Raw genomic sequence first — 19,309 nt, 5'->3', positions numbered from 1 at the left:
CAAATGGACAAAACCTTCATCTTAAATACCAACTTCAGCTAAAGATAGAAAAGGATGTTGGGGGTAGGGGCTTGGAATGTAAAAGGGGAGGAAGGCATTTCACATGAAGATGGAAAAGCAAATGTTTGGTAAACAAATGTTTGCTGGGCCCTGCAGAGACAATGGGACCCGGGGTGGACTCTGATCTCTAAGAGTTGCCCCCCCAGACCCAGCCCCTATTCTTACAGGTGTCTCTGGTGATAGTTCTATTCTGAGAACAAGCCCTGTACCTAAATTCTTTAGGTGGTTAGGGGGAAAGTCAAAGTTTCTTCTTGAGTCTTTTGGACCTAAGAGACATTTTGGAGTGGCAAATTTTGCTCTCCTATGTGCACAGTGTTCATGGCAAGAATGTTAATGATAGTTGTGTTTAGATGGTGAATATTTGGGTGTTCATGGTGCTATTCTTTCAAGTTCTCTGTATATTTAAAATTTTACATATCATTTTGAATTTAAAAATCAAAAGGAAAATAGGAATCTAATCATGTGAAGGAGCATGGAAGTGACTATTTCCCTAAGGGAAATTGTCAGCCCGGTGAGGTTTGACATCCTTAACCGACAAGGTGAAAGAAACCAGAGGCACACAACATGGGGATTCTAACTCTGCCAGAAATGATCTGGGCCCCCAAGTTGTTATGGTCTAGCGGCTGGGAGGAACAGGAAGTGGACTTAATATCGGGTGGAATTATAGATTAGTTTCAAATACCCTGGTTTGTGTAGGGGCCTCAAGTTTTGCACTTGGTTTTCTTGGCCCCCATCTAGAATGACCCCAGGCATCTGGCAGAAGCAAATGAAAATCCTCTCTGGAGTAAGCTGCTAGCATTCTAGGTCTCAAGTTATTCTTACAAATATATTTGAAACACAGTGGACAGCAGGAGTGCAAAAACACGTAGGCACAGATAGAAACAAGTCTCTGTGAATGCAACCCAGCAGAAACGGAGTCACTCTGCCCAGTTTGACAGGCACTTGCCAGTAGGTTTTGGTTTAGTCTGTTCAGGCTGCTCTAACAGAATATCATAAACTGGGTGTCTTATAAACAACAGAAATTTATTTTTCATAGTTCTGGAGGTTGGGAAGCCCAAGATCAAGATGCTGACAGATTCGGTGTCTGGTGAATGCTCACTTCCTGATTCTTACACAGAGGTCTTCTTGCAGTGTCCTCACATGGCAGAAGAGAACTCTGGTCTCTTCAGCTCCTTGTATGGGCACTAATCCCATTCATGAGGGCTCTACCCTCATGACCCAATCACATCCCAAAAGCCTCACCTCTAAATACCATCACACTGGGGGTTAGGATATCAACATCTGAATTGGGAAGAGGGGGAACACAAACATTCAGTCCATAAGTTTGTTTTGTTTACTCTGTGAAGGTCTCTTTGCCCCTAATATTTTATTTTCTCATTGTCATATTCTGCTTCACAGCAAATAGTTTGCATAGTCAAAGAAGGAATTACTTTGATGATTAAAGGCTGTTTGAAAATGCAGATTTTAAGTAGGTAAACATCAGGTAGATCTGGGCGGGCCATATTCCAAGTCTGGCAAAATCCACTATTAGACAAATTGTAAAAGAGGCAGAGAAAAAAAAAAAAAAAAAAGAGGCAGAGAAGAAAAAGACATTAGGTAATAAACTTCTAATTGCATATTAATTACATGTTGATCATATGTAATATTTACTATGCCTGGAAAGCATCTCCAAACGACTTATTCTGCAATGACTGAATAATAGTGATGTGGTTAGTGCTTTCATTTGCAAGAGCGTATCTCCAATACTAAATAAGATAAGCCTGTTCTAAACTTTTAAGGTATAAGTAATATTTTAAAAATATTATACTTGATTATACTTACCAAAGGAACATTAATTTTTTTATAATTCGTTTTTGAATTTTATTTTTTTATACAGCAGGTTCTCATTAGTCATCCATTTTATACATATTAGCGTATACATGTTGATCCCAATCTCCCAATTCATCCCACCACCACCCCACCCCACCCCCCGCCACTTTCCCCCCTCGGTGTCCATACATTTGAGGAACGTTAATTTTTTCCCTTTGTATTAAATATGGGTTTAGTCTTTTACCTAAAAAGGAATTAATGTGATCAAAATGATTAACTCCCGGGACTTCCCTGGAGGTCCAGTGGTTAAGACTCCGCACTTCCACTGCAGGGGGCGCAGGTTCCATCCACGGTCGGGGAACTGCAATCCCTCATGCCACGCTGCAAAAAAAAAAAAAAAAAAAAAAAAAGATAAAAGAAAGATTAATTCCAGCCATCACTGTTGATTCATAGCTAGTATCCAATCAGTCTCTGAAACTTTTGCTTCTGTCCTCCTCATTGCACAGTTGCCGGAGTCAATGCGTTCAGGTGAATTTGGGGGAAGACCAGTAGGAGGCTCCACAAGAGCTGCAGGAGGTCCTTTCCTCAGGCTGCCCTGGTGTTCCAGAACCTCTGGGTCTGCGTAATGGCTCATGGCTGGTAATCATGTGTAAGGATGATTCCAGGGCAAGGTACACTTAGTCCTTGTACAGTTGACTTATAATTTGCACCTGACTATACTCAGCTGGCAGAAAAACACGGACACAGTGGGTTAATACTTCCACATATTTTGGGGGGGAAGTCAACCCATAACCCCCTGTTTTAATTTATATTGGGCTGTATTAACTATTTATGTGGGATTGAAGGTCCAAGGGCTTCCATTTTGTAAAACCAATTGTGCCAAAGACTTTATCTTTCATTGAATCAGAGCATAGTTTTGGGTAATTTGACTATGGGGGAATTTATGCAAGGCAACAGTTCTGATGTCCTTTATTTTGTGTTTGATAACTCTCTCCTAAAAGTATAATTGGTACCTTTTTAAGATCTAGTGAGAATCTCCAGGTATAACTGTATTCGTGTTCTAAGTCTGATGCTGATTAAGGCTATGAAGCTTTGCCAATTGGTGCATATCAACAGATGCTAAAGTTAATTCAGAACCTCTCTTGTAGAAGTACAAAAGCCAGTTAGCATAATTTAATCTTTTGTTGCATAAATTCTTTTAGTAAATTTTGGATTTCCAATTGGGTAAAACTATGAACCTCTATTTTAGTTTTTTGTCCCCCTCACCACCCAGTGTTTTGCCTTTTGCATAGTTACTGGATACTTCCAGGGTCCTCTCTGTTCTGCTTAACCCCAAATTTGGTTTAGATATCAAGACAGGTTACGCCTTACATGCATTAAAGCACTAGTAACAGGATCAGTACTCATATATTGAGGCTTTCTTGGGAGACCAGGGCAGCCTCCCCAAGTAGGTCTTAAAATGGCTTGAGTGAACAGGGAAGGGAAATTGACTTTGGGGCTTTATTATGCTTAGGAGATGGAGCTGAGGTGAGGGATTTTGCTTCCACTGGGTGGGGCTGCCATGGTTTGAACTTCTGGCTTGCATCAAAGGAGGGAATATATGTACCACATCTTTAAAATGATGTGGTCCATATATATAATGGAATATTACTCAGCCATTAAAAAGAGTGAAATAATGCCATCTGCAGCACAGGAAACTCTGCTCAATATTATGTTTCTAAGTGGGAAAAGAATTTGAAAAAGAATAGATACATGTAAAGAAAAAGTTGTAATAAGAGGGAGAAATTGGGAAATGCTAATGCCTAATTCACTAAACTAAGCAGATGGGGTTTGGGTCAATTACTAAAGAACTGCTGTGGGCACAGTGTTCCCCCCACCATACACACACACACACACCATCGCCACCTGCTCCGGGGAAGCTCTCCCCAGTCCAGGACTCTCGGCTCTCTGCACAGACACACAGCACTTACACTGCTGGGTCTGGCCTGCTTTTCCAATGGGGGACTGTGTAGGGAAGCTGGGGACACAGAGTGCCCCCTCCTCCTGGGGTGTTGGCCTGCTAAAGGGACCTCAGGTGGGGCTCCGTTAACCAATGTTTCTGATGTTAGGGTGGACACAGGCTGCTTTCCAAGGGGATCAAACTGAATAAGAGCAGACTTTGAGGGGCCACCTCCCAACCATACATCTCCAAAGAAGTTTGTCATTTCCCTTTCTCTGCACTGTGAGTCTTGCCTCTGAAATCCCTGACTCCCACTCCAGTTTCCTGCTCTTCCCAGATCGGCGAACTCCCTTTTGCTGATCTGACCCCTACCCTCTTCTTTGTATTCACCCCACCCAAGCAGAGCATCTCTTTTAGGAGCTGGGTTGCTCTGCCCCCCTGAACTAAGTATTCACAGCATTTGAGTATGGCTTGCATTTCCCCAGGGCACTTGCCCCTGCTCCCTGGGGGGTTCAGATGTGATTGGAGAGCATAGCTGTCCTCAGCCCCCACTGGTGGCTCCTCCCCGCACACAGAGTTCTGCCTCTTGTCCGAGGGAGGGTGTTCCTGCACCTGTAGCCCGTCCTTGGTGCTTTCTATTGTTCTCATATGGGGTTTGGAATTTTTTTTTTATGTTAAAGCCATATCGTGCCTAGCCTCTCCTCTGTCCTCTAGTTTCTGGGATGGCCTGACCTTTCCTGAGTAATTGGCTTTGCATTCACTAAAAGTGAAAAAGACGATTTGTGGATATGCCCCTGCATTGCTGCAATGGTCCCTGTTCGCCTCCACTGTGCTTTGCTGGCTCCAAGGCAGGTTGCTCCCTGGTCTCCGAGGAGGTCTAAACTCTGCGACTGACCCCTGCCTTGCACTTGGATATTTGCACATTCCTTGATAAAACGTGCCAATGAACCCCCATCACAGCCCTGTTGCGGTAGCTTCCCCTTTGGTACCCTAGTCGCTGGGTTAACCTCATTTTTACCTTTCAGTTGCTTTTTACAGTCACTACAGTGAATAATACTATTCTGAATGGGGCACTTAAGATGGGCTGCCAGTGTATTGCCTTCTGCAGTCGCCTCCATTTCACATGATCTGCCCTGAGTCACAGCTCCCTGCTCACCAAGCGTGGCAGACAGTGCTGGGGTGATCTCCATGATCCCCAACTCTCGGTATCCATGCTTTTGTGTAACCTCCTCCCCTTGAGTATGAGTGGGACGTTCTAACCAGCAGAATGTAGCAAAGGTGATAGGATGAACATGATGACAGTGTATAAGATTGTAACCTTCATCTTGTGTGAAGACTCTCACTCCCTTTAGGCTTTGAAGAAGCAAGCTTCTGTGTTGTGAGCTACCCTTAGGAGAAGGTCACGTGACAAGTAGCTCAAGGTGGGCTCTGGCTGACTGCCAGCAAGAAAGGTCCTCAGTCCAAAGACCACAAGGAACCGGATGCTGCCAACAACGATATGAGTGAGGAAACAGATCTTTTGCTAGTAGAGCCTCAGAAGAGACCACAGCCTCAGCTGACACATGGCCTGAAGACTTTACTGCAGAGGACTCAGCTAAGCCAGGCTCAAACCACAGAATCTGTGAGATGTTTAATGTGTGCTGTTTTAATCTGCTAATTTTGTCTTAAAATTATTCCCCCACCATTAGATAACTAATATGCTGATGATGTATAAATTCTGCTAGTAATGCTTGTCCTTGGACCCCCATGCCTATTTTTCTTTCCCAAATGGACTGATATCTCCTCTGTAGTAGCCTTAGCTGTTGTTATGGTCTAAATGTTTGTGTCCCTCCAAAATTCATATGTTGAAATCCTAGCCCCTCAAAATGATGGTATTGGGAGGTGGAGTCTTTGGGAGGTGCTTAATTCATGAGGCTGTAGCCCTCACGAATAGTATTAGTGCTTTATTTAAAAAAAAAGAGAGCCAGGGAATTCCCTGGTGGCCCAGTGGTTAGGACTTGACGTTTTCACTGCCGTGGCCCGGGTTCAATCCCTGGTCGGGGAACTAAGATCGCATAGGCCACTCGGAGTTGGAAAAAAAAAGGAAAAAAGAAAAAAAAAGGAAAATGGAAAAATGAGAGAGCGAGAGAGAGAGAAAGAAATCCATCTGTTACCCCTTCCACCATGTCGCCATGTGATGGCACAGAGAGAAGACACCAGCTATGAGCCAGGAAAAGGACTCCCACCCAACCGAGCTGGCACCCTGATCTCAGGTTTCCAGCCTCCAGAACTGTGAGAAATCAATTTCTGTTGTTTATAAGATTCCCAGTCTGTGGTATTTTGTTACAGCAGCCTGACCGCACTAAGACAGTTAAATTTGCATATAATACTCTGCTCCTAGTTTCAGCTAGGAGTAGGCTGACTGACTGCTGTTCTCTGCAGGTATTTAAACTGTTACTGACAATTTTTGCCTCACCTCCATATCTTATTTCTCACTGCACAAGGTGTCTGCTTTATCTATCATGGTCTTGTTGTGACCTTGGGAAAATGTGCTACTGTCTTTGGGCACCACTGTGTTCAGTGCTCTGAGAGGATGCCCCAGGTCATTTTCCTCATGCTACACAGATAGCTCTATCCACTCTTGTCCTGACCACTGCTTTATTAAGACCTAATCTTTTCTCAGACATTGACCTTTTAAAAATAGCTTTATTGAGTGGATGGACCTAGAGTCTCTCATACAGAATGAAGTAAGTCAGAAAGAGAAAAACAAATACCATATGCTAACGTATATATAAGGAATCTAAGAAAAAAGCTACTGATGAACCTAGATGCAGGGCAGGAATAAAGAGGGAGACATAGAGAATGGACTTGATGACATGGGGTGGGAGGGCGAAGCTGGGGTAAAGTGAGAGTAGCATGGACATATATACACTACCGAATGTAAAATAGTTGGCTGGTGGGAAGCAGCCGCGTAGCACAGGAAGATCAGCTCAGTGCTTTGTGATGACCTAGAGGGGTGGGATAGGGAGGGTGGGAGGGAGGCTCAAGAGGGAGGGGATATGGGAACATGTGTATGCATGTGGCTGATTCGCCTTGTTGTGCAACAGAAACTAACATAGTATTGTGAAGCAATTATACTCCAATAAAGATCTATTTTAAAAATAGCTTTATTGAGGTATAATTTATGTACAATAAACAGCGCCTATTTAAAGTCAACTTTGACATATGTATACACAATGAATCAAGATAGACGTTCCCGTTACCACCAAACGTTTCCTCTTGCTCCTTTGTAGTCCATCCTTCCTTCCATTTCCATCCTCAGGCAACCACTTATTTACATTCTGTCACCACAGAATAGTTTGAGATTTTTCTAGAGTTTTAAATAAATTGAATTGTAGAGTATGTACTTCTTTTTACCAGTGTTCTTCCATTCCACCTAATGATTTTGAGGTTCATAGAGTTTGTTGCATTTATCAATCGTTCTTTCCCTAATATTGCTGAATAGTATTCCATTGTATGGATATATGACAATTTATTAATCCATTCACCTGGTCATGGACATTTGTGTGGTTTCCAATTTTTGCCTATTACAAAGAAAGCTGCCTTGAACATCCACGTACAAGTCTTTGTGTGTACGTGTGTCATCTTCTCTCTTTGGTAAATATCTAAGAGTGGAATTACTGGGTAACATGGGACGTGTACGTTTAACTTTTCAAGCAACTGACAAACTGGTCTCCAACTGCTTCACATCCTCCCCAACACTTGGTATGGTGAGTTTTAAATTTTTTTAGCTTTTTTATTTTTATTTTTTCAAATTTGTACAGAATATCGAAAAAATATCTGCACTCCCATATTTATTGAAGCATTATTCATAATAATCAAGATATGGAAAGAATCTAAGAATCCATTAATGGATGAAAGGACAAAGGAGATGTGATATGTGTGTGTGTATATATATATATATATACACACACACACACACACACACACACATATGTATACACACACATAGAGAAAATTTTTTCTTTTTTTTATTTTGGCCACAGAGAATGTGGGATCTTAATTCCCCGACCAGGGATGGAACCCGCGCCCCCTGCAGTGGAATAGCGGAGTCTTAACCGCTGGCCCACCAGGGAAGTCCCATAGAGGAATTTTTAAAATTTTTTATAGTTGATTTACAATACTGTGTTAGTTTTGGGTGTACAGCAAAGTGATTCATATATATTATATATATTCTTATAAGAATTATATATATAATTATATATATATATTCTTTTCTTTGATTCTTTTCCATTATAGGTTATTATAAGATATTTAATGCATTTGCTTGTGTTATAAGGAAATTGTTGTTGTTTATCTATTTTATTTATGGTATGTGTACAACAGAGGAACATAATTCAGCCATGAGAAAGAAATCTTTCCATTTGTGACAATATGGTTGGGACTTGAGGGCATTATGCTAAGTAAGATAGGAAAAACAGAGAAAGACAGATACTATCTGACATCACATTATGTAGAATGTAAAAAAGCCGAAGTCATAAAAACAAAGAGTAGAACCATGGTTAGCAGGGGCTGGGAGGTGGGGAAATTGGGGAAAGGTTATTCAAGGATACAAACTTGCAAACAGGAGATGAGTTCTGGGGATGTAATGCACAGCATAGTGATTATAGTCAACAATACTGTATCATAAACTTTAAAGTTGCTAAGAGACTAGATCTCAATTGTTCTAATCACACACACAAAAAATGGTAATTATGTGATGTGATGGAGGTATTAGCTAACACTACTGGTGGTAATCAAACTGCAAAATATAAATGTATCAAACAAACACGTGTACAACTTAAAGGTAGACAATTTATATGTCAATTATATCTCAATAAAAAATTACTCCCCATAGTTTAAAACTACAAATGGCCAATGGACATATGAAAAATTTTAATCTTGATATGTATTGAAAGGCATGCAAAATAAAATATCAAAATAAACAATTTGGCTTATCCAATTGAGAGATTCAAAACCTGTCTTGAGACTTCGCTACAGGCAAAGATGAGGAGCAGAAAGAAAGGAACCACGACTTTATCCCAGGACAACTGGAGAGTGGATTTAATTCTAGCCGTGAACTGGGGATGATGGGAAAGGAAGAGTTTGAGGGAAATGATGAGTTAAATGAAAGATTACACTGATCTTGAGGAGAGAGAAATGCACCCAGCTTGAGGCAGGAAAGGCAGTAACAGATTTTGAAACGTGTTGTGACCCACAATTGCCACCCTTGTCTCACAACAGTCTCACTCCTGAGTGGCATGAGCACAGTAACGTGGCACCGCTGCTCTGGAGGGTGTCAAACCCCTGAGGCGTGCCTACCCTGCGGCCCACGTGCAGGAGTGTATGGTAAGAGATCGACCATGACTGCAGCACAGCATTTATCCACAAGGACACCTGTCACCGCGTCATCAGTAAAACCCAATAAAAACCACAAAAGCAAACCAAAGCCAACAACAACCTCAAACTCAACCCCCCAAACAACAAAGGAAAACAAGCAAGAGGCAGTGCGAAATACATGATGAGAGCTTCATACCAGAGATACTCTGTGGCTTTGGAAGCAGAAGCGTACTTAATCACACAGGAAGATGAGCAGGAAGTGTTTATGTCATAAAGTGAAAAAAGTCATATGTTCCTAATTTTACGTATAAAAGGGACATGCACACAAAGTGAAAATTCATCCGAAACTGGGCAGTTTCCCTCGGGGTGGGCTGGGCTGGGACTCTGTACGCCGTTTCTCTCCCTCGTGTTCTGACTGTATTGGGTTCTGACTGGCCCTCCTGGAACTGCCCTCTCAGCTGCTCTTTCGCCCTCCCTTGACTCAGTTGCTTGGATCCCAGTCAGTCTCCAGAGGTGGGAGGTTCGCAAGAAGACAGGTGGCCCCACCTCAGCGTGGCCCCAGCTGCTCCAATGGGGAGCTCCACGTTGCTAAGGCTCCCAGCTCCGCCCCCAAGCCCTGGGTTTCTTATCTGGCCCCTGGCCCCTACCCAGAAAGACCAGGGTCGCCTTCAGACTGTGTCCTTGCACCACCCCTCCAGCCTAATTCCCTGCCCCTGCAAGAGGCACTGGGGCCTCAGGAAAGCAGCTTCTGCTTGGGCTTCTAGTTCAGACTGGGCTCCGAGACTCAGTTTCTCCGAAAAATGGGGATAACCGTGGTGCTGGTTTGCAAACTGGTCCTGTACACAGAAGGCAAGGAGAGACCTAGAAAGAAGCAGACCACTCCAGACTGGGAAGGGGGCACGGTTACTAAGCAAGTGAACTTACAGATGAGGCTTGTCTTGAGTGCACAAGACAAGCAGATCTCCCCACCCACCTGGCAGAATCTTAAAAGTTTGTACAGAGGTCTTAATGGAATTCAGTCACATATTCAGTCCAGATAGTCCCAGAGACGCCTTACTCTCTCAAGGCCACGTCCTCAAAAGGGCTCTGGCTGTGGGAACAGTGGGCAGAACGTGCATCCCAAGGAGCGGGGAAGGGTGAGGAGCCTCCGACGGCCTGAGGCCAACTCGAGGTTCAACCTCAGTGACATCCTAGTGGTGACCTCCTCCAGAAGGTGGCCATGGGGATAATGAGGTTAAGGGATGGTGCCTGGAGCTCGGCAGGCTCTCGTCACCTGCCAGTTCGTTTCCTTTCCTCATGGTGACAGGGCTGCTCTGGCTGAGACCTGGGGCCATTTGTTGAAGAGACATCCTCACACTGAAGGCCCACAGCACGCTGAAGGCTCCTTTCTGAAAATGCACGAGTGCCCGTGGCTGGCCTGGGGCTCCGCTGTGGTCAGTGGAAGAGCTGGGCTCAGCGCGCAGGTCTCTGGTGTCCTAGGCGCCCCTCTTAACCAGAGTGTGATGCGCCAGCCTGCCTGCCTCCCTCGCGGGGGAATACGGTCCTCCCTCATCACGGTCCCTTGGCCCCTGGGTGCTGGATCCTCTCTCCCATCTGGCTGTGCCAGGCTACCTGGTCCCTGAAGTGGGTGCAGAACCATCAGGGACTGAACAGGACCATCTGGACCAAGGGACGGGAAGCTCGGGGCTCTGGCCGGGACTGGAGTCTACCCCTCCCTCCTAGGTTGGCGGATGCTGGAAGAGGCCCTCTTGTCAAGTTGCTCTGACCCCTGCGGAGCTCTTGGCGACAGGTGTCTTACCCCAGGCTGCGCTCCTCGTGTGACCACACCCCGAGTCCTCAGGACACCCCTCTCCTGGGTCCTATGGGCCTGCATTCCTCCGATGGGGGGTGCTGCCCTCCCCTGCAGGCGCCCCTCCCCCAGCCCTCTGTCCTCGGCCCACCCTCCCCCTGCAGCAGCCTCAGAGCCCCCGCCCCGGCTTCTCTGCCGGGACAGCTTGCGTCTAAGGTGGGCGTAAGGGAGGCAGGTTTCCAGTCCCAGAGGCTGATCTTCTCCGAAACTCAGACACCACCTGGCCAGCTGGGAGGTGATGGAGACCCTGCCACCTGCGGCTGCGGAAGGGCCTTCGGGGACACAAAATGATCTGCAGACAGCCCATTCCACCTCACCTACCGCAGCCCACCCTCGGGGTTCAGCTGAATTACGCGCCTTCTAACACCAGCCTCTAAGATGAAGAAAAGGCCTAGGCGTCAGTTGATTCAAATAAAGTTTGTGAATGGGACAAAGTGCCACCTCTTGGGCCAGACCTGTGCTGCTGCCTTCCCCTCACGGGAGCAGTGGTCCGGCTCAGCTCGGGTCTCGCCTCATCTTCTGACCCGGCACCAGCCCCGCCCTCAGCCCCGCCCCCTTAGAGCCCTCGGGGTGCTCCCCTCCCCCAGCTCCCGGCCACCAGAGTAGGGTGAGCTCGCCGCCCCTCTCTCCTCCGAGGCGGCAGAAACAGGAGGCCTCCAGGTTTTATTTGATTGAACTCAAAGGACTTTCTTCTTAACTGAGACAGACAACAAGATTTGACAACACCCGAGACAAGAACCTTTCTCTGACCAGACGCTGCTGCCCGGTGCAGAGTACATCACACACAGGAAAGTGGAAGTTGTCTTATTCAAGTCGGTGTCTGATTTTGTAAAAGCTCCACTGCCTGAGAAACAGACGGCAAATAAATAAAGTGCTCTGAGAGCCCGTCAAACAGCAAGGGCCCAGCGGGGGAGACGAGGAAGAGGTGGGGAAGCGGAAGCAGCTCAGAACTCGGGGCCAGAACCGTAAGAACAGCCGCGGCAGGAGCGCATGCTAAGGACGCGTCCCCAGCCCCTCCCACGGCCAGCCCCTCAGAGCGCAGACAGCCCCAGCCAGGGCCACCGCCGTGCCCCTCCCACGATGGGTGGGAGGGGGTCTCTGAGCCCGGGCCCCTGGGCCTCCAGCGCGCATTCTCCCTGTTGGGAAGCAGCCCCAGGCAGCTCTAGCTGAGCCCCGAGCCCAGGGAGGACAGGGCACCCTGCACAGCTCACTGCTCAACAGCTCCGCGCCCGCTGCAACGCACAGCCACTCGTGTGTGTGCACAAGCACCCACACACACGCTCACACCCGCACGTTCACTCACACACACGCGCTCACACCCGCACACCCGCACACACTCATACATGCGCACTCACACACGGGCACCCACGCGGTCAGTGAAGAGCCTCTCCTGTGCCATTCTCAGGCCCTCTCAGGCTGGCCCAGCAAGAGGCTGGAGCTGGGGATCGAGCCACCTGGAGGGTGAGAGCTGGGCTTGAAAGGGGCACGTCAGCAAATCAGCCCCAAGGAGGCCCCTCGTCCTCTGCTGCTCTCCTCCCGTGCAGCCCCGCGGCACAGTCTCTCAGAGGCTATCCCCAGAGCTCCGGGGATGCAGTCCGCAGGCTGGCAGGCTCCCAGAAGTGGCCCTGGGTGGGCACAGTTGGGCTGGAGGAGGGCCACCAGGACCAGGGCTCCCGGGTGACTTGGCACAAGGAAGGAAGCCATCAGGCCCCGTCGGTGGGCATCTGTGGGGGGCACGTGGTGGCCGCGGTGCAGCCTCCGGCCCCGGGGTGAGGCAGGCAGAGATCCTCACCTGGGACCCGGGCTCCAGCTGGGCAGCTGACGAGGGCACATGGTGTGAGGCTCGGCCGCTCTGTCCTGGGGGCAACCAGGCTGCTGGGGTGCTCAGCCCCAGGAACTCTGAGTGCATCGACCATGAGCAACCACCGCCCGAGCAGACGTGGCAGCGGTGCGGGGTGAGGGCCAGGGTCTGTCCTGCCTCCCCTCTGCACCGCTCCTGGGGTGTCAGTCAGCAGCGCAGCCAAGGCCTCCAGGACCAATGCAGGCCCATCCAGAGGAGACTCTCCCGTGAGATGCTGGGCCCAGGGGCCAGCCTGGGGACAGAGACATGGGGTCAGGCGTGGGTCTCAGCCCCACCCCACCCACCACTGTCCCTTCCCCTCCTGGTGACACGGTCCCCAGGAGCCACCCACCCTCCCGTCCCACCACCCAAACTGAGAGGGTTGTGCCACTCAACACTGAGGAGCCCTTGGTTCAGCCTTGGGTGGGATTTGCGGCAGGGTGGGGAGGTCCGGCTCTGTGGGTGAGGACCTTGCTCGCCGGGGGTGCTGGGACTCATCTCTCCCGTGCCCATCTCAGCTCAGACTGTCCCCCGGTCTTCCCTGTGACTTCCCATACACTCCACTTTCCCTACCATGGGCCCCTCTGTCTCTAGGTCCCCTGGGAGCCTCTGCTCCCTTCCCCCATCCCATGGCGCTAGGTCTTCCAGAGGAAGGTGGGAGAGTGCAGGCCCAGAGGAAGGTGGGAGAGTGCAGGCCCAGAGGAAGGTGGGAGAGTGCAGGCCCAGAGGCAGATTCGGCTCCACCACTTCTTACCTGTGTGATAAGGGCAAAGCGCTCCCCTCCCAGAGCCCCAGTAGGTGGGGAGGACAGAGCTCCCGCAGAGTGTCGCTAGGTCTGTCCTTCCTTCCCCGTGTCAGAACCGGAGCACTGGGCCTCCCCACCCCTCGGGGTCTGTGCCTGGTCCCTTCCTGTCCTCGTGGGTCAGGCCCTTCTCTAGGCTGCTCCCCAGGCAGCTCTAGGGTCAGGGTCAGGGTTAGGGTTAGGCACTCTCTTGACAAGACCAGAGAAGGGGCAGGTCACTTCCTATAACACCAGTTCCTGAGACAAAGAAAGAGATGGGGACTTGAGAGCTGCCTCCCCACCCAGAGAGGTCCCTGTCTCGCCAAGTGTCACCTCCTCTACAAGCCCCTTCTCCATCTCCCCTCCACCCCAGCCTGAGAGCTGCCCTCCGCTCAAGGAGATCCTCCCTTTCCCAAATCCTCTGGGACACGGGGGCTGCTGGAGGCCGTCCAGGGCTGTGACACCGGGAGGGCACGGGGAGGAGCTGGAGGGAGCGTGGCTGAGATGGCGGGAGGGCCGGGGAGGAATGCACCTTTCCTGCTCTTCCGTGGCCGCAGATGCGGAGCTTTGGAGGATGCCCCAGGAGAGCGGAGAGGGGAGCAACAGGGCCAGCAGCAGCAGGCAGAGAGCAGTCCCCCGGCCGCAGAGACCAGGCAGGGGGCCGGTTTGCAAAGCGCTGAGAAACAGACCTGGGCTTTGGCCAAGAACACAGCCACCCTTCCAGGCTGCCCCCCAGCGTGTAGAGGACAAGGGTAGCAGCATCTTTTCTCCTCTAGGGCCTTCCCTGGGCCTCCCCTGGGCCTCCCTGAGCCCATTTCCCTCCACTCCCCCGTGTTCAGGTGACACCACTGGGGCCGTGGCCGGGAGGTGATGGGCTGACCCTCCAAGATGCCGAGGCCGCCGCCTCTCACCCCCATCTTGGAAATATGACAAGGGACTCCGGAGGGCATGCGCCCGCCCTGCCTTGCCTGCTCGCGGCTCGGCAGCTTTCCCGGCTGGCTTTCTCGGGCCCCTTCCACGTCTCCCCCAAACCACCGAGGGGCCTGGACATCTACATGTCATGGCAACCACCTCCCTCCAGCCCGAAGTCCAACCTCTGGCCTCCTACCTCTTTGGTCAGGGCCAGTCATTCACGTTCCTGCTGCAGAATTTCTTCCTTCTGCTCCCCACTTCGCCCAAGGTGAGGCAACAGGTCGGCCGCACTCAAGTAATTTTCTCGAGTTCGATGGAAAGGGCCCGTTTCGCGAGTTTCTGTGTAGTTCGTCACCGGCCGCGACGTGGGTGACCGGAGCCGGGGCTTGGGGCTCGGTGGCCGTGACCTCCGCCGAGGTCTAGGGTCCGGTGGCCCGGGCCGCCCCTTCTCCTTCCCCCGCCGCGTGCCGGCGGCCCTGGGTCCCGCGGAGCTTCATGCCGGCGCCCCTGCCGTCGCGGCCGCGCGGTGGTTGCGGGCGCTCACTCGATCCGCACCTGCAGGCGGACGTTGAGCATCACCGAGGCCACGATGTAGAAGTAGGGGAAGTTCATGCGCAGCCGCCAGGCCAGGTCGAAGAAGGTGATCAGCGTGCGCGTGAGCCCCTTGCAGAAGGCGCCGTACGAGCCGCGGGCCGCAGCCGAGCGAGACAGCCGCACAGCCAGGCCCGACATGGCAGCCGCCGCCGCCGCCGCAGACAGGGCCGCCGACGCTGCCATGGGCCCAGCCCGGCGCACACCCCGCCGACTGATCGCACCGCAGGCTGGCGGGCAGGTGGAGCCGAGGCCTTGAGCCGACGGCCAGCAGCCCTCGCGTACCGCCCGGCTCTCGGTCTCGCCTACCCGGCTGGGCTCCAGCTGCAGTGGTAGCCACAGCCAAGTCTCCGCCTTAGCCGCCCAGGGACAGCTCCGCCCCCTCGCCTGCTCCCGGAGTTGCGGCCGCCAGCGTAGCTCCGCCCCTAGCGTGGTCACGCCCCTTGCCGGGCGCCATAGAGCTGCGGGCGCGGACTCAGCCCCACCCCCAGACCCGCCCCCCGGGAAGCCCCGCCTCCTCCCGGGCTGCCAAGAAGAGAGCCCAGAGGGCCTTGAGTGCTTTGGAAGGCAGTGCTGTCCTGGCATTCTTTTGCAGAATGTGCTAGAGCAGGGGCAGTGGAGGCCCGGAGGGTCTGGACCGCTGGGCTTATTCTGCACAGAAGGTCCACCCTGAACGCTCTGCCAGTTTACACCATCCCCTCTCCCTCCCTGTCTCCACAGAAAACTGGGCCAGCCAACCCACTGTACTTTTTCTTAAAAGTATTTATTTATTTGGTTGTGCCGGGTCTTAGTTGCAGCAGGCGGGCTCCTTAGTTGTGGCATGCAAATTCTTAGTTGCGGCATGAATGTGGGATCTAGTTCCCCGACCAGGGATGGAACCTGGACCCCCTGCATTGGGAGTGCGGAGTCTTATCCACTGTGCCACCAGGGAAGTCCCACTCTGTACTTTTCTTTAATTCACATTTTTCTGGTAACTCTGCACTATAGAGTTTCACCAAGCCCACATGCACATTTTTTCCCCTTTCTGGTATATTTGCTGGTGTTGTGTATTTCTTTATTCATGAATTGCCCCATTGTCCTTCCCTTTTACCTGTACGGGAGGAAAGACTTTCCCTCTACCCTCCTAGATTCAATATGTCAATATATACACTTCCTAGGTCAATGAAAAAAACCGACAACAGGCAGAGTAGCAGGAGAAAAGGTATACATATTTATTAATTTTTAATGTTATTTGGGCGATGGCATCATAAGAAAATAAAGAATACCCAGACAGGCAGTGAGATTTGAGATCTTATATGCCACCTTAACAGGGGAAGGGGAGGTAAGATGTAGGCAATCTAGGGAAGAGTAAATGATTTGTAGAAAGTTGGATGACATCTTAGAAGCATAGATAGGAGATTTCACAGTTTGAGACAGAGTTTTTCTGGGTGTGGTGTTGACATCTAGTTCTTCTCCTGTGGTAAGAGTCAATCCTCCCTGGTTGATGAAAATTCCAAGGAGGGGATTTATGACAGAGTTCCTTTTAGAAGCTCTGTCTTTAAGCAGATAAGGGGATTTCAGAGAAAGCTGTTTTTTCAGATGACTTCCGCTAAAGATAATCAGTATAACCGACGTGGCATATTTTGGGGTGGCATGTACTGAAGTCCTTCATACCCTACAGTGATTTCTAAGCACTTCTCTTAATCCATTGTTTGTCCTGGATACTGCACAGAATCTCTCAGGTTTTCATTTGCCCTCGTTCATGGCATTTCTTGCTGGTGTGTTTAAAAGCCCTTTCATGGTTTCATCTCATCTTTATTGTAAGCCAAGTCCAACCCAAACTTGATCATGTTTTCAAGACTATTTAATGAAGTGGAAAAATGCTCATGTTTCCTTATAGTTGTAACTTTTAAAAAACTGTCTGCAAGAGGTAGAGTCACCACGACCCCATCCCAGTTTCACAAGGAGGGCTGGCCTGAGTATTAAGGCTTTCTCAAAGTGCCTGTTCACCATCACATTTGAACATCTATATGGCATCCATGTGACTGTTTAAGAAACCCAACAGATTCGTATACACTGATTGGGCAATTGTCCTACCTACATGATCAAGGAGAAAAAGGCAAACCTGAAGCGTCAAGGACACTGAAAGAGGTGGTACAGAACGGAACTAATTGCTGGTTCAGTTTACCACCCATACACACATACACAAATTCTATATTTGTGAAAACCTCCTTCAGAAGTGAAAGGGAAATAAGGACATTCTCAGAGAATTTTTCATCAGCAGACCTACCCTTAAAGAATGGCTAAAGAAAGTTCCCTAGACAGAAAGAAAATGATACGTGAGGAGGATGACTTGATGGTTGAAGCAAAAATTATGTCATCTGCTGCCATTTATTACATATGGTGGGTATTGATCTTTTTTTTCCCATCCAGATATTTGGCTTCAGAAAAAATCAGATTAGGAAATGCTTATAAACAAGCTAGTGTTTCTGTTTTTAAATAACAGTTTCATTGAGATGTAATTCATATAGCATAGAATTCATCCTTTTAAAATGTGCAATTCAATAGTTTTTAGTATATTCACAAAGTTGTGCAACCAGCACCACTATCTAATTTTAGAAAATTTCCCTCACCCCAAAAAGAAACCCTGTACCCCTTAGCAGTCAAACTCCATCACCCCCTTCTCCTAGGCCCTGGCAACCACTAATGTACTTTCTATTTTTGTGGATTTGCTTATGCTGGATGTTTCATATAAATGAAATCATACAGTATGCGGCTGTTCATAACTGGCTTATTTCACTTAGCGTAAAGTTTTCAAGGTTCATCTTGTTGTAACCTGTATCAGTATTTCATTTTTCATGGCTAAATAATATTCCATTGTACAGCTAGGACAAATTTTGTTTATCCATTTATCAGTTGAAGGATATTTGGGTTGTTTCCACTTTGGGGCTGTTATGAATAATACTGTTAGGAACATTCATGTACAAAGTTTTGTGTGGACATATGTTTTCATTTCTCTTGGGTATATACCTAGCAGTGGAATTGTTAGGCCATATGGTAACTCTATGTTTAACTTTCTAAGGAACAGCGAAAGGGTTTGCCAAAGCGGATGCACCATTTAACAATCCCACCAACAATGTAAGAGGGTTATAGTTTCCCCCATATCCTGCCAGCACTTGTTCTGCCTGTGTTTTTTATTATAAACATCCTAGTGGATGTGAGGTGGCACCTCATTATGGTATTGATTTTTATTTCCCTAGTGACTAATGATGTTGAACATGTTGTCATGTGCTTGTTGGCCACCTTTGGAAAAATGTCTATTCAGACCCTTTGCTGATTTTTTTTATTGTAGTAAAATAGATGTATCATATATGACGTAATAAGAAAGATATACTTGGTCTTTGACCGTGGTTCCTGACACTGAGCTCCCAAAACTCTTATAATGTCCTGGATGATAGGGGTGCTAGAAGCATCTTATTCAGAGTGCCTAAATCCCTTTCTGGGGTAATAGGAGTGTCTTTCATTCTAATGAGGTGACCCTTGGTGGGCTCCTGGGTAGTTCCAGGATGGGGGCTGGTCCCCAGAAGGACCAAGTAATGATTAAAAGCTTAGTGCTTTCAGCCCCAAGGGGAGAAGAACCTGTCCATGTGTTGGAAGGATGGCACACCACAAACTCCACAGGGACACAAACTCCTGTGCTCGAGACCCTTGCAGACCTCTCCCTGAATACTTCTTCACCTGGCTGTTCCCTTGTATCCTTTATAATATCCTTTATAATAAGCTGGTAAGTGTAAGTAGTGTTTCCCTGAATTCTATGACCTGTTACAGCAAATTGTCAAACCCGAGGAGGAGATCATGGGAACCCCTGATTACAGCCAAACTGTAAAGAAGTGTAGGGAACCTGGGAACTCATTACTTGTGATTGGCATCTGAAGTGGGGCCAGTCTTATGGGACTGAGCCCTTAATCTGTGGGATCTGTGCTAACTCTGGGTAGTTAGTGTCAAGATTGAATTAAATTGTAGGGCAACCAGTTGGCGTCCACAAAGAACTGCAGAACTGCTTGGTGTAGAAAACCTACACATTTGGTGCCAGAAGTACTGTGAGCAGAGAAAGTTTCCCTTTACATAAATTTACCATTGTAAAGTGTAGAGTTCAGTGGCATCAAGTACATTCACAAAGTTGTGTAACCA

General features: G+C 48.8%; 1 protein-coding gene across 5 annotated transcripts; it reads right to left on the bottom strand.

The window, feature by feature from the left end:
• Positions 1–1,095: 1,095 nt before the first annotated feature.
• On the bottom strand, positions 1,096–15,530 carry LOC115846333 (small integral membrane protein 10-like protein 2A). 5 transcript variants are annotated; one of them, XR_009560651.1, is made up of 4 exons: positions 14,745–15,079; positions 12,385–13,108; positions 2,114–2,250; positions 1,096–1,584 (listed from the first exon to the last, which is right to left on the bottom strand). XR_009560651.1 is itself a non-coding variant. In XM_030844974.2 (2 exons), exon 1 carries the CDS (start codon positions 15,323–15,325, stop codon positions 15,089–15,091), a length of 237 nt encoding a protein of 78 aa, XP_030700834.1. In that variant the 5' UTR covers positions 15,326–15,530; the 3' UTR covers positions 11,103–13,108; positions 14,745–15,088. The 5 variants fall into 5 exon arrangements, 2 of the variants coding, with proteins under 2 accessions (XP_030700834.1, XP_060147960.1); XR_009560649.1 differs by lacking the exon at positions 1,096–1,584 and having other exon boundaries at positions 2,050–2,250; XR_009560650.1 differs by lacking the exon at positions 1,096–1,584 and having other exon boundaries at positions 2,050–2,250; positions 12,808–13,108.
• Positions 15,531–19,309: the final 3,779 nt, after the last annotated feature.

The sequence above is a fragment of the Globicephala melas genome, chromosome X (genome assembly GCF_963455315.2).
Source record: "Globicephala melas chromosome X, mGloMel1.2, whole genome shotgun sequence".
Classification (NCBI taxonomy): Eukaryota; Metazoa; Chordata; class Mammalia; order Artiodactyla; family Delphinidae; genus Globicephala; species Globicephala melas.
This window is presented reverse-complemented; position numbering and strand designations above follow the sequence as displayed.